This window comes from Equus quagga, chromosome 5, assembly GCF_021613505.1.
Source record: "Equus quagga isolate Etosha38 chromosome 5, UCLA_HA_Equagga_1.0, whole genome shotgun sequence".
Taxonomy (NCBI): Eukaryota; Metazoa; Chordata; class Mammalia; order Perissodactyla; family Equidae; genus Equus; species Equus quagga.
Window position 1 is genome coordinate 3150438 of NC_060271.1, and position 14518 is coordinate 3164955.

General features: G+C 41.2%; 1 protein-coding gene across 3 annotated transcripts in view; it reads left to right on the forward strand.

Moving 5' to 3' along the window:
• The window catches only part of FYB2 (FYN binding protein 2), a 123272-nt gene that overhangs the window by 89173 nt on the left and 19581 nt on the right, over nucleotides 1-14518 (forward strand). For all 3 annotated transcript variants that reach the window (XM_046661062.1, XM_046661065.1, XM_046661063.1), the window contains 6 exons: nucleotides 2511-2625; nucleotides 2717-2757; nucleotides 4089-4152; nucleotides 5220-5318; nucleotides 9239-9267; nucleotides 10713-10773. In XM_046661062.1, coding sequence (XP_046517018.1) covers nucleotides 2511-2625; nucleotides 2717-2757; nucleotides 4089-4152; nucleotides 5220-5318; nucleotides 9239-9267; nucleotides 10713-10773 — 409 coding nt within the window. The remainder of the gene's footprint in view (nucleotides 1-2510; nucleotides 2626-2716; nucleotides 2758-4088; nucleotides 4153-5219; nucleotides 5319-9238; nucleotides 9268-10712; nucleotides 10774-14518) is intronic.

Below are 14518 nucleotides of genomic sequence, written 5' to 3' on the forward strand. Positions count from 1 at the left end.
TATCCAGTCATGCGTTGCTTAACAACGGGCATGCGTTCTGAGAAATGCATTGTTAGGTAATTGCGTCGTTGTGTGAACAACATAGAGAGTACTTACACAAACCTAGATGGGACAGCCTACCACACACCTAGGCTGCATGGTACTAATCTTATGGGACCACCATTGCATATGTGGTCCGTCGTTGACCAAAACATCATTATGCAACACGACTATATTATACTTTAATTAAAACTTAAAACATAGTATGGTAACTGTTACAATACAGATATAGCACATATAGCTTCTAAAGAAATAGAAATGAAAAAACAGAATGAAGAAAAGAGAAGAAACCTCAGTCAATCAAGAAAGAAGAATATGGGGAAGAAATAGAACAAATAAAAAGTATGCAATAAGACAATAGATATAAATTTTAAAATAACAGTAAACACTATAAATTTAATATGTGAAACTCTCTAGTTAGAAGACATATGCATTCAAATCATTCAATATTAAAAAATATTTGAGTGCCTTTTACATGCCCAGCACTGTTCTAGGCGCTGAGAATACAGCAGTAAACAAGAGACAAAAATTCCTGTCCTCAGGGAGGGTACATTCTGATCAGAGGAGACAGATAATAAATACATAAGCAATAAAGATCCACTATGTGGGATGTAGCAAATGTTATGGAAAGAAAACAAAGCAAAGAAAGAGAATTAGGGAAACAGGTGGCGGTAGTGGAAGTTGCAGTGTTAAAGTGCTCATAGATGACCTCAAAGAGCCAAAGTAGATGAGCAAGAGAGCCAAGTGTGTATCTAGGGTAAGAATGTTCTAGAGAAGAGGAAAAGGAAGGCAAATATACTCTGAGGCAAGAGCCTGCTAGATGTGTTGGTGGAAGAGTAGGGAGGCCAGTGTAGCTGGCGCAGAGTGACTGAAGGAGAGTGTTGTAGGAGAGGAGGTCAGAGAGAGAACAGGGACCAGGGAGTGGAGGGGCTTTTGTAGACCATTGCAAGATCTTTGGCATTTATGCTAAATGAGATTTTTTAAACCAATGAAAGTTTTTAAGCACAAGAACAGAATGATCTGACTTGCATTTTAAAGAATCATCCTGGCTGCTGTCTTGACAGAAGCATGTAGAAGAATAAATCAGGGCCCTGGTAGGAGTGTGTTACAATAATTTAGGTGAGAGGTGATGGTGTCTTGGAGGAGGGCACGGCGGTAGAGTTGTTGAGATGTGTTTGGACTCATGATATAATTTGAAAGTAGAGCTGACCCATGGCTGTGGATTGGAAGTGGGATAGGAGAGAGAGGGGTGTCAAGGTTTTGGACCTGAGTAACTGAAAGGATGGGTTGGCACTTTTTCTTGAGGTGGGGCAGACTTCAGGAAGAGCAAATACACAGAGAGAAACGATGAGTTTGTTTTGGAACATAATATGTTTAGACAACCACGTGGAAATGGTGCGAAGGCTGATGGAGTATCTAGAATTCATGAGAGAGGTGTAAGCTAGAGATGTAAATTTGGGAGTTGTCTGTGTTTTTAAATTGAAGCCATAAACTTTTACATTGGCTTCAGCCAAAAGGAAGGATAAAGAAAGAAAAAAGTTGTCCCAAAATAAAAATTAAGCAACTGTGTTCAGCGTCTTTGTTTTGTGCTGGAGAAATTTACTAATAAGCCTGTAAGAAACAGCAGGACCTCGACGCCTCTAGGAGCTGACATTCATTGAGACAGTTTGGGGCCCATATGCTAGTTGACTTCTTGTCAGGGGATAAAACATTGTTGCTTGGTTCATTTAATTAACAGACAAGTCAATTTGCTTATTGTTTATTTCTCAGATATATTACTTATTTCTGATTAATAGTTCGTGTCTGAAAAGAGGTCTGAATCACCCATACTCCAAATGTTAACCTATGCCAACTGATAAAAAAGTGGCAGTTTTATGGTTATGACAAGTTTACAGCTCTGCAAATAAACCAGCACGTGCATTTAACAGGCTAGCTACTTGTACAAACAATCCCTATACATTTTTCAACCTGGCACACTATCTTCTGGCTAATTCCATCACTGGTGAATCATAAAGGTTGACATGTGCTCAATGAACTTGTCTAAGAGTTGTACTTTAAGAGAGAATACCACAAAACCGGATAATGTCATCTGGATGTAGGGCGAGAAGCCCCAGGCTGTGCACTGGAGGCCTTCACAGTTGAGGTCAGGGATCAGAGGAAGAAGAACCATCAAAGAAGAGGGGAGAGCTACTGGTTTACTGGGTAACTAGCACCCTTCCTGAAAATGTGTTCATGCTCACCACAGTCACATGAGAGCAGGTGTCACTATCATTATCCCAGCTTCAGAGAATCATAACGGGCTCTGCAGGGTGAAGTGCTTTGCCAGACGGCCACACGTACCAAGATTATAATCCAGTTTTAGCACGTTTAATCTGCCTTTTCACTACCTCCATTGCCAATGATGCATGTGAATGCATTTATAGTAGCTGTTGGTGAGATATTCTTCAGGGGCTTCTCTGTTTTCCTTACAGGTGGGTATGTGGAGGCCTTGGAGGTGACTAAAGAAATCCCAGGCCAAGGAGCCTTTCAGCCAAATTCCATCTCAGAGGAGATTTACGATGATGTTGAGTACCCTGGGAGAGAGGGGTAAGCGCATTCCAGCCCTTCAGCAAGACGAATGTGATGAGATTTTAAAGGTGCAACAGGGTGACGGTCTTGGTATCTTTCCTCCCCACAGACCGAAGTCAGACTTCGCTAACTCGTTTGCCTCATATAATGGTAAGTATAGGAAGACATCTGAAACTGTCAGTAGGAGTTTTTGTGGCTGATTAGTGATAAGGTATCTTTTGTATATACATATTTTAATAATACAGAGTGGGTAGGGTGACTGAGCTAACAGAAGAGGTCCAGGTATGTGCTGATAAATGCATTTAGAATCATGACGGTGAAGATGCTGCTAAGTGGGGGCACTCCTGTGGCATAAAAACAACTTCACTGTGCAATTACTTCCTTCCTGATCTCTTCACAATGCAAGTCTGATTAGAGGAATGCTTTTTCCTTAAAACACTTTCATGGCTTCCCAGTGCTTTTAAGATGGCCCTTACATGGTCTAGAGGCTTGAGAGGTTTGCCCCTAGCTGCCTCTGCAAGCTCTTCTCACTCTCTACTCAATCTGCATCTTTGAGATCCAGTTGAGCTGACCTTCTTTTAGCTTCTCTGACTTGCTTGTCACAGTGTAATCTTCTCCTTATGTGGTTCTTTGATTAATAACTGTCATCCCTCCTAGATGGTTACCTTCTTTATGTTTACCATTTTCCCCAGCCCCTCGCATAATGCCAGGCACATGTTAGATATTCCAAAAAATATTTGTTGAGTGAATGAATAAAAAGGCAATGGAGGAGGGATAATCAAATGCTACTCTGGTTATTTTTGTCCTTCTTAGCATGTCAGAATTTTTGATGGTAAAACAATCTTAGAGATCATTAAACACAGTATGCTCATTTCAATAAGGAAATTGAGGCACAGAGAAGTGACTCTCCTGAGCTCACTGTGTGTGATTCAAGTTCTGAACTTGAAAATCTTTCATTGCCAGAGTAGACTCAAAGTATGTCTGTGTTGGGCTATATATGTGTGTGTGTGTGTGTGTGTGTGTGTCGGACTCGGCTAAAGCCATGCTATGAAGGGAAAGATTACTGAAGATGTGTCTAGGTCTCCATTCCTTCCCCAGCATTCAGCACCATGTCTGACGTTCAGTAGACTTCGATGGTTCCGTATTAAATATGCAAAGGGGGAGGGTAGAAGGAAGGGATTTGTTGATAAACGAACTTTCTTTGATTAAATCTGATCAGTCTTGGAATCAGGGGTGGAAACAAATATTAATTTTCATTTGTACATACTTTTATGGAGGTTAGTTATTTTTACCATATGCTCGTAAAAACCTGTGCGTGTGTTTCAATAAAAACTACTTAACAGAAAAAGATCAAAGTACCTAGTACCTGGTAGGTATCCAATAATTTTTTTGTTAAATATAAATCCGAATTATTGCCCTTATAATGAATGAAATACTTTTTTTAAATTTCAGAAGAAAATACTTTTTTTTTTAATTTTCAGAAGAAAATAGTGAAGAAACGTATGAAGATATCTACAAAGCAAAGAGCAACTACTCAAAGATAGAGTGAGTTTCTCTCTTTCTTGGCTTCATAGTCAATGTTACTTCCTGTTAGTCTAGGAAAACCAGAGATTACGAAGGCTCCCCTTCCCGCCCCACCATGTATAGGGAGGATTTGCACAGAGATAGGGGTGATAAGCCATTGTAATACTGCCTGTGACCAACAGGATACCTGTAATTGTGTACAATCTTACGCTATAATTTTTAATCACGTTGCTTTCTCTTTTGAGAAATGTCCATCTCCCAGAGCAGAGGACTTTGATATTGTCTTTGGGAATAAGTGAGAAAGGAGAGGTAAATATCAATAACATGCTTCAATTCTGTACGTGCTTTTTTGGGAAGAAGTCAGTGGTTATGACTTACCTGTGTCTTTGCAAGTTAATAAGACTGTCACTGGGATTTGGGCTTAATTTAATATCTAACAATTCAGTGTTATCAAGAATAATATTTGTTCAAACGGGTATTGTTCATCAAGTTTAGTTATGAGGGCACATTATGGAAAGGAAACAGCTATGGTCAAAAGCAAAAAGTTCGAGGGCTGAAGGCAAAAGAGGGGATCAATGCTGGTTGGGATGGTGTGGGTGTATCATTCTCTCTCCTTACCCCACTAAAAAACCCAAGAGCATATTTGGAAGAATTTTAATCAACTGGACAGTCAATGTACCACCATTATTGTATTATCATTCTGTAAGTTAAAAAATCACTGACGTGAATTTCAGAAGCCAGGAATTCTTATAATGCATTTCTAGTATATTTTGTACACTATGCTTCCCTGAAGCATCTTCTCTAAAAAGAAGACTTTGCGCCCTAAAGTAGAGACCATTTGGAGTAGATGAAAGTTTGTATTGAAATATAATAATTCCCTTCATAGCTGACTGCTGTGTGCTACTTCATGTTGGCTTCTAAACAAAGAAGACGCGCACAGGAGTTGAGAAGGCGTTTTCTTGCTCTTGCTTGAGTGGGCTGTGTTTTGGAAATGAGACTGAAGCCTCTGGTCCTTTTGACTACAATAATCCTCCATCTCTAGCACTCTCTCAAACGCCATGTTATTTATATCCTCTGATTTCTCTTAGTTTAGATGGAAAAGAAGCTCTTAAGAGACTGCAAAGATTTTTCAAGAAAGAAAAGGATAAATTTAAAATGAGGAAAACCAAGTCGAAAGAAAATTTAAGGTAAAAAGTCCTTTTTTATCTCTGTTTCCAGGAGAGAATTAGCAGCTTCGGCCTGGTACTTACACAGCTTGATGCTCTCCATCCTGTTCCCAGAAACAGTGAAGGGATATCAGAAACCGGAACCCAAGGCTCTGGTTATCACCTATTCCTTCTTGCCAGTTTTTGAGTGAACCAAACCCACAGATACAATGAGAAAGTGACAATGTCCCTTTTGAAAAAATTGAAGAGAAAAGGTTGTAAACAAGGGTAGAGGGAGAGTCTTAATCAAGCAAAGTCGAAAAAGGAAACTTTCCTCATTACCCTTGGCATATATTCCTGTTGACATGACTCAGCATTATGATATTAATTATGTCCCTTTATGCTTTCTTAGCCCTACAAGTTCCAGTGGTTTTATCTGTCTACACTTCCATATTCTAATTTGCCCCTCTTGAGGAGGCAATGTGTGGAGAGGGGAGATGAACATTTCAGCTGAATGGTCTGTGTATCTCAAAGTCTTAGACCTGGAAAGGACCCTCCAAGATCACCCCGGCTAATTAGCGATGTTTGGGAAGGTTACAAATTCACTGGGAGTAGAAAGAGGCGGGAGACCTACATTCTGACTTCTGGTTTCAGTTCTTCCGTTTGCTCGCGTGCAGCCGTGGACAGATCACTTCCTTTCGCACCTGCAGGGCTCAGGTTTCCTTTTGCACGCAGTGCGGGGGAGACTGGCGGGGGGTGTCTGGAGGCCCTTTTCTCTCTAATCTACGGAGATATAGAGATAGAGACAGAGAGCTGTGTTTGATGAGGGTAGGAGATGGTAAAATAATTTGCCCAAAGTCATTACATATATTGACAAGGAATTCTGTTATTCTGCCTTGAAGTTCTTTTCAATGATAAAACCTCAAAGTTATGTGATGGTAAGTCTAGTTGTCTGTTGGATTTAGATCCACCAAGAGACCGAACAGAATATGGGGTTTATCGATTGTAGTCCCGACCACGGAAGAGGAGTGAGTTTAGCTCCAGTGGTCACTGAGACCCGAGGGCTGACCCAGCCTTAGCAGGTCAGATGCTTCTGACAAAAATTATTAGCGTGATCCCGGCAGTCCCTTAAATTGCATCTAGGTAAGATGCCGATGTTTTCAAATGCATTTCCTTTCCTGATCTCCTTTTTCCTAGAACTATTCAGTGACTCCTTATGACTTTTAGAGAAAATATCCAACCCCCTTCCATGGCAAGTAAATACTTTTATGGCGTCCCCCTTCCTACTTGTCCAGCTCCATACCTCACTGAAATTTACTCTCACCACCACCCCATACACACATCCTATGGATCTGACTCTGCCGTGCTGTTTCGTGCCTCCCTGCTTTTAACCGTGACATTCCCTTGGTCTGGAACGCACTGCCCTCCTCCAACCTCCTTTGATTATGGAAGTTCTGTTCTTCTCTTAAAATTAGGTCAAACATACCCCTTCTGGCCCACCTTCCCTGATTCCCTGATTCCCAAACCTGGATTACTTGTCTTTCTTCTGTGTTCCCCTAACATCCTGTGCACATCTTGTAACATCTATTAATACTACTGAGAAACCCTTTTTCTTAGAGCAGAGACCCTCAGGGTAAGAGGAGACGTCCACATTCCCAAGTCCGACCCGCTGCACAAGCTGCCCTGCGCGCGGCCCGCCAGCCGAGCCGCCGTGCTTGCACACCTCTGTGAAGGAGTAGTGCACAACCCGCAGAGAGGGATCTTCCATCTTTACAAAGGTCTATTAAGATTTTTTCCCTTTCACATTGCCAAAATCTGCCTCTCTACTTTAATTTTTCAATTAATAGCATGTAGATATGCCAAGGTGATACAGAATTTTATTTATTTACTTGTTTGCTTCCCTTTGCCGAGCCTTTTGGCTGAGGCTCCTCCGCTGAAGACCAGCTCTTAGGTTACTGCCTCATCTTCAGAAGGAGGTTGCACCCATGCAAATGTGGCATTTAAAAAGAGTACAGACTCCCAATCTTTTCTCGCCCTGCCCCCACTGCCTTTTAGGATCGTCATTAGTAAATTGCCTGATGGAGGCATAAATAAACCAACAATGAAATGCCACCAGCCTTAGCTATGCTGTGAGTTTTACACGGGAATTAAATGGTAAACCTCTTCTCACTCCCTCTGTTCCATATGCACTGTCTTCCTTGCTCTTCTTTAAACGGCCAAGCCCACCTTGGCTTGAGGTCTCCGTATCTGCTGTTCTCTCTCCGGGGAATGCGCTTCCCCAGATATCTGTGTGGCTCCCTCCCTCCCTGCCTCCCTACAAGTCTCTGCTCAAAAGGCCCCTTATCAGTGCAGTCTTCCCTGACAATCTTCTGAAAAATGGCAAACCAACCCTCACCTCCAGCCCGTCTGTCCCCACACCCTGCTCTATTTTTCTCAGTTGCACCTATCTCCATACATTTCCCTACTGATAGAACACAAATTTCCTGTTTTCTGTCTGCCTCACTCTACTAGAATCCATGAGGGCAGGGATTGTGACTGTTTTTTCCACTGCTGTATCTCCAATGAAGAACAGTGCCTGGGACATGACAGACACTCGATAAATACCTGCTGAATGAATAAATGACCTAAAGGAAGGAAATATCACAATAGATTTTTTGTGACCTCGGTTTCTATGTTTAAATAGGAGCTACCAGCACTCTGATCCAGTTAAACAAGAGGAAGGGAACTGATGTTAGGAAAGGCTTCCTCGAGCAAGGGACCCTTGAGTGGAGATGCCCAGGATATGTGCTAATAGGTGTGGGGGGCAGCAAGTGCACTAAGTGCTTCCCACGTGCTCTCTCTAATCCTCACAATGACCCGTGAGATGGAAACTTGTTTCTCCATTTCATAGATGGAAGGCTTTGAAAAGTTGAGTCTTGCCCAAGGAAGTAGATAAGTGGCAGAACAGAGAGTCCATTCCAGCTGTCTCTGACTCCAGTGACCATGTTCTTCTTGCCCCCTATCCTGCATGCCACATCCTGACAGCATCCAGTCTGGTCTTACAGACATACAGCAGGGCTCCCTGAGCATCACAGTGTCCCAGGCACATGCACCGAGGTACGCTCACCCAACACAAAGGTAACTCTATAGGCTAGGTGCTGGGATTCTTTAGAAATGAGGGGCTGAGGCTCACAGGACGGTTAGCTGAGCTTCCTGGAGGCGCTGTGCCTTAGGACACTCCTTTATGATGTTCTTATCAGAGGGTTGTGTTAATTTACTTTTGGTCTCCGTCACTACGCCCAAGCTACTTCAGGACAGAAACTGTGTCTGATCATTTTGTTTACCCAGCACCTGGGCCTGGCCCGTTGTGAGTGTCCCCAGTATACCTGTAGGACTGAACTGAAATTAGTTGCTTAAAATACGTGGATTTTTTTTCTACCACATCATGCTTCCTCACATGTGATCTCCTTAACTGTGAGATTGAGGAGAACCAAACAATCTACCTGAGCCAAACATCCTTTCCCATTTAGCGATGCATCATCTTCCATTTCCGCCTCGCCTGGAATTCTCCCCTCAAGTCATCCCTTTGGCTTAAACATACACACAGTTAGGGTCCAGAGTCTCCAGGGAATTGTTCTCTCTCTCCACACTTATCCCACATCGGATGGATCTAATGGCATCTCGGAAGGTTAGAAGGCAGAGACAGAATCCTGTGGATGGAGAAGAGCAGGGCTGTGGGACAGCCTGAGGTTGTCTAGTCAGGAAGCGGGCACAGGTGATCACTGGGGACTACTAAGCTCATTTTCAAAAGATGGGGGGGGGGGTGGTCAGAACAAAGCTGCAGGGAAGGTTTGCTCCACATCTTCGCCTAGAAACATCTGTATCAAGAAACCCAGTCTTCAATGTTATTTGAGATGTATCAGCTAACTTTTCTGAACACAGCTTTTGCCCTTAACCCTTTGGTGTCTTCTCTCAATCAACAGTGCGTTTTCCATTTCGCTGCCTGATTTAGGTAAGTGACATTTGCTTTTGCTGACACAAAACTACTCAGCATTAGCAGATTCAGGGGCAGGGAAAGAGAAGAAGTAATCCTTCCTGCATTCCACATCTAATGAAAAATTGATACATCAAAATCAAAGAAAACATTTTACACAACTATAATTTATTTTAGGGAAGATGAGTAACATTTCTCAAGTGCCTACCATATATCAGGCCTCTTAAAATACCAGAAAAATAGACATCACCCCTCTTTAGAGAGGCTCTAGGACCCACATCCCTACTCAGTGCTCCGGGATGTGAGCTGAAGTCTCTGCCTGTTACATGATACGTACCACACAGCCTCCTGAAGGACTGGACAGCCAGGTCGCTGCGATTACGACGTAACACGTTGAACAGGATTATGTTGCAGTCCGCATACTATTGAATCAAAGATGGTCACTGGCATATTGTTTGCTTTGCTATAAAAATAACAGTGCACATATGAGCACAGTGCCTGACACACAGTATGCTCTTGATACATGTTCAGTAAGTTGAATCTGTCAGTAAAAGAGGGCCATGACTTTTGTTGTTTCTGCTTTTGGTTTGGGGCTCTAGCCATGGTGCTTTGATTTCACTTTGACTTGGCAATTCAAATGTATATTATATTCCACAAATATGGGTTTGCTGAACTAAATAACAAATGAAGATTCCATAAACCTGTAAAATCACAGATCTCCCAGAATACCCTTGGTCTGTGTCAAAAGAAAAACAATGGCCAACTTAGAATAGGCATGCATTGTACTCCCATCCAAATTTATGAATAATTGAATACGAATTATGAATAAATATGCCAGAAGGTCTGAAACTAGTTGAGGTGGTGAATCGCTTGAGCATTATGGAATTCTGTGTGGGGCACCAAGCAGGGAATGCGAATACCCCACACTGAAAATGTCTAATTATGATGACGCACCATGTCAGATTCAACTTTATGCAAGATTATTATAAAGGAGTAGTTGCCAATGGTTTGAAAGAAAAATCATGGGAGAAAAATCAACATTAATATTCTATTAAACTGGTTTCTTCCCCCTAGGAATTAAGGAAAACTCTCTCACTATTCCAGCAGTATAATATTTTTGTTCAGTTCTAAGACGATGGGAACCTAGTCTAAAAATTATCCTTTCAGCACTTCATATTTCTGGAGATCTGCATGAAATAAAATTGGTATAAATATATATATGTGCGTGTGTGTTTGAGGTACTAGGACATCAATTTTTTTAATCTCTCAGTTGAATTTCTTCCCAAATGGAGAATCTTTTTGTTCTTTGATCCTTCCAGCCTGTCTGCATTCTATGATCAGATTTTGATAAAACAGGCTTGGGATGTGCCTGGATAATTAGGTAATTGTGCATAATTTAGAAATCCAGCGACTGTATAAACCATAATTAATAATGGACTATTTTGCTCCCATCTTGACCCCAGAACTTAGGTCTCAAGAAGTTATTATCTATGATGATGTGGACATAAACGAAAAAGAGTCCAAGTAAGTCAATTTACCTCACTGGGCATCCCTGCTATTTAAGCCATTTCCTTTGTTAAGCTTTCTTAAATATGATCAGAGGGCCATCTCTTCAGATCCTTGGAGACTGGATGAAAAGTCAACTTGTGATATTTCCCCCACCAAGAAGGGAAAACAATGAAGAACGTAGACGATCTAACAGCGGTAGGTGATTCAAAAATCACTGGAGCTTTGGAATCTATTTCTTTGAATTTAGAGACTCATTTCAGCATAACAAACGCTTATTTAATAACCTCCTATGTACAGGGCAACTTGGAGGCCAGCAGGCGCTCTCTGACAGAACCTCTGTTCTCAAAGACTAAATAACTATAATCTATCAAAAAAGACAGCACCTGCAGCTCATGCTCCGCCTCTGGCTACTTGTTATCTGTCTTTTCCCTCTCAACGAAACGGCTGCAAATAAAGCTCTCGTCTGCTCGTCTTTCCACACTCGTTGCAATTGCTCTTCTGTTCCTATCATACCAGTGAACTTATTTTTGGTAACGTCACAAATAACTTGTTAAATCCAGTGGATGCCTTTAAGTCCTTATCTCACTTGGCTTCTCTCCAGTGTCTCAAACTGTGGACTAAGCCATCCTTCAAAGGAAAAAAATATTAACTTTTCCCCAGGTTTCCATGTTATCATTATTTCCTATTCCTCATCTTTGGCTGTTGTTTGTTTGGTTTTGTGTGTGTGTGTGTGAGTTCTAATTCTACCATTCATCTCCTTAAAAATTATGTGTTCCTCAGATTTCCTATTTCAGTTCAGTTCTTCCTTTATATGTTCTTGAATGATCTCGTCCATACCTAGGGCTTTAAGTGTAATCATTATGGTAATAATATCGAAATTTACATTTTGAGGTCAGATTTCTCTCCTCCACTCTAATAAGCCTGCTGGATAACTGTGTGAGACTCAGAATTCCATAATAACTCATAATCTCAACCCTCCCGTCCAAAGATGGCCCCTTTCTTCTAGTCTCTGTGTTCGTGATTGTTGCAGTAAACACGCAGTTGCCCAAACCGAAACCCTAGGCATTGTCCTTGACAGCTCCTTCCCTCCTGCCCTGCGCCTCTTCTGTTCCAATAACCTTCAAAGCAGCCCCACTTCTCCATCCCTCCTGCACAGCCACAAGGCAGGTCCTCATTGCTTCTCAGATGCGCTACTGCAACAACTTCCTAAACGGCCGCCTCACCGCTACTTCAGTTTATTCTCCAAACTTTCCAAAGGGCAAATGTGATCATGTCACAAAACCTGCCATCCACCAGCTTACAAATGTTCAGTGGTTGTCCATCGCTCCCAGAATGAAATCCAAACTGCTTAGGAGGACATGAAGTTCATTCATGATCCAGCCCCTGGCAAACTCTTGGCCTCACCTGCACTTCCCGCTCACCTACGATTGTTGTGTTCCATCCACGCTATACGAACTGGAGTTCCTCAAACTCAACAAGCTGTCCAGCCGCTTTAAACCTTCACATTTGTTCCAGACTCATCAGTTCACTCAGCCAATATTTACTGAGCATGTACTGTCTGCCAGGCATTGAGTATAAAGCAGTGAACAAAACAGATATAATTCCTGTTCCTGCCTGATTGGAGAGACGGAGAAATAAACAAAAAAATAAATATATAATTACACGTTGGAATTTGGTTGCTTTGAATATTTTGAAAGAGAGTGGACATAGGGTGTGTGTGTTGGGAGGAGATTAATAGTCATTTTAGAGTAGATAGCTGGGAAGGCCTCTCCAAGGAGATGAGAATTTAAGAACAAAAGAATGGTTCTACCTGTAACACCATTTGCCATGCATTTTGCCTGGTTAACTGTTTTATCCCTCATTATTTAAAAGTGAATTCAGACTTTTACTGCTGTCCTTATCCGTTTGGGTTAGGTACCCTTTTTTATCAGAACATTTTTCTCATAGTTGTAGTGTCTTATTTCTTGCCGGTCTCCCCCTCTAGATGGGAAGTCCCTCAGGTAGGGACGATGGCTTCCCCACTGTATCATGTGGCCTCATACCAAAGCAGTTTCTTAAATCAGCTGACAAAGAAGAACCTGCTGAGAAATATGTGCAAAATAATCTGGAAGCTCAGAGTAGGCAGCCATTTCCTATTGCATAGGATTTAAGGGATCAGAAAAGTGTCTGTGCCAAGTTGAAGCAGGAAGGATGGGTAACATTTTGACAGATGGGGACTAGGGATCAAGAAGAGAGACAGAGGGGAGGGTAGGCAGGTGTGGGGGGGGGGGGCACAACTTTGTAAATAGAAACACGTGTGTTTGGGTATTTTCATTGGACCGTGAGGCACATGCTCAGGAAAGAGAGTGTTACAAAGCAGGAAATATAATTTGGCATGAGATGGAGAAGGGCCCTGGAATATCAAATTAGAGTTAAGAATGTATTCTTTTTCTTAAAAATAAATTGTATGATTTTTATAAAAATCAAAAGAAAGCAAGAAACATATGTAAGTTGTAAGGCATGATAAAATAAATTCCCCAGGACCCATCAGTCAACTTCAGAACCAGGACATAGCCGATGCCTTGGCTTCTCTACTTTGCACGCATCCCCTAGCCTCTCTCATTGCCTTTCCCCCAAAATAACCACTCTCCTAAACTTTATGACTTTCATTTCCTGTTCAAAACAAAAATGGTGTTATCAAACACAGATGACAAAAATACATTCTTCATTTGGAGTTTGAACATTATAAATATGGTATCATGCTATATATAGAATTGGGCAACTTCTGTTTTTCACTCATAAAATCTGTCCCTTTTTTAACACTTGTAGTTCACTTATTTTTACTGTTCTGTGATATTCCATTGTACGTATATACCAGAGTTTATCCATTCTCTTGTAGGTGGGTATGGGGGCAGCTCCAGATTTTTTGCATTTAGGAACAATAATGCTACAAGTATTTTTATTCATGTGCCCTGTAAACATGTGTAAGAATTTTTATAGGAGATATATATACACTTAGAACGGGGAAGAAATGCAAATTATATTGTTTACCAAAGTGGCTGCACCAATTTACATTTTACCCAGCAGTATACACAGGGAGAATTGATTCACATTCTCACCAACACTTAGCACAGAAAGAATTCTTACATTTTTGCCAATTTAGTAAATATAAAACGCTACTTCATTGTGATATTAATTTGCATTACCTTCATTACTAACAATGTTGAACGCCTTTTCATATGTTTATTCACCATTCATATCTTTCCTTCTAAAGAAGACCTGTTCATGGCTTTGCCTGTTTTCTCTCGGGTTCCCGGCCTGTTTCTCTTCCTTTGTAGACAGGAGTCTCTGCACTCGAGATGCTGCTCCCTTGTCACTTGTGTTGCAGATATCTTCTCGCACTTTGCAGTGTGCCTTTTCAACTTCCTTTCAAGTCTTCTGATGAATAGAAATTCTTAACTTTAACATATTTGAATTTCTCAATTTTTCCTTTATGATTGTTGCTTTCCGTATCTTTGAAAGAAATCTTTATCCCTAGGTCATGATAGAGTCCCATGTTTTCTAAAACTTAAAGTTTTGCCTTTTACACTTAAACCTTAGATCTATCTGGAACTGATTTTTGTATTTATAGTGGAGTAGAGATCCAATTAAATTTTTTCCCATATGGATAAATGTCCTAGCATGAATAATTGAATAGTTCCTATTTTCCCCATTGATCTGGAATGCCATCTTTGTCATAGCAAATTTCCATCTATCTGAAGGTCTGTTTCCATGCTCTCTA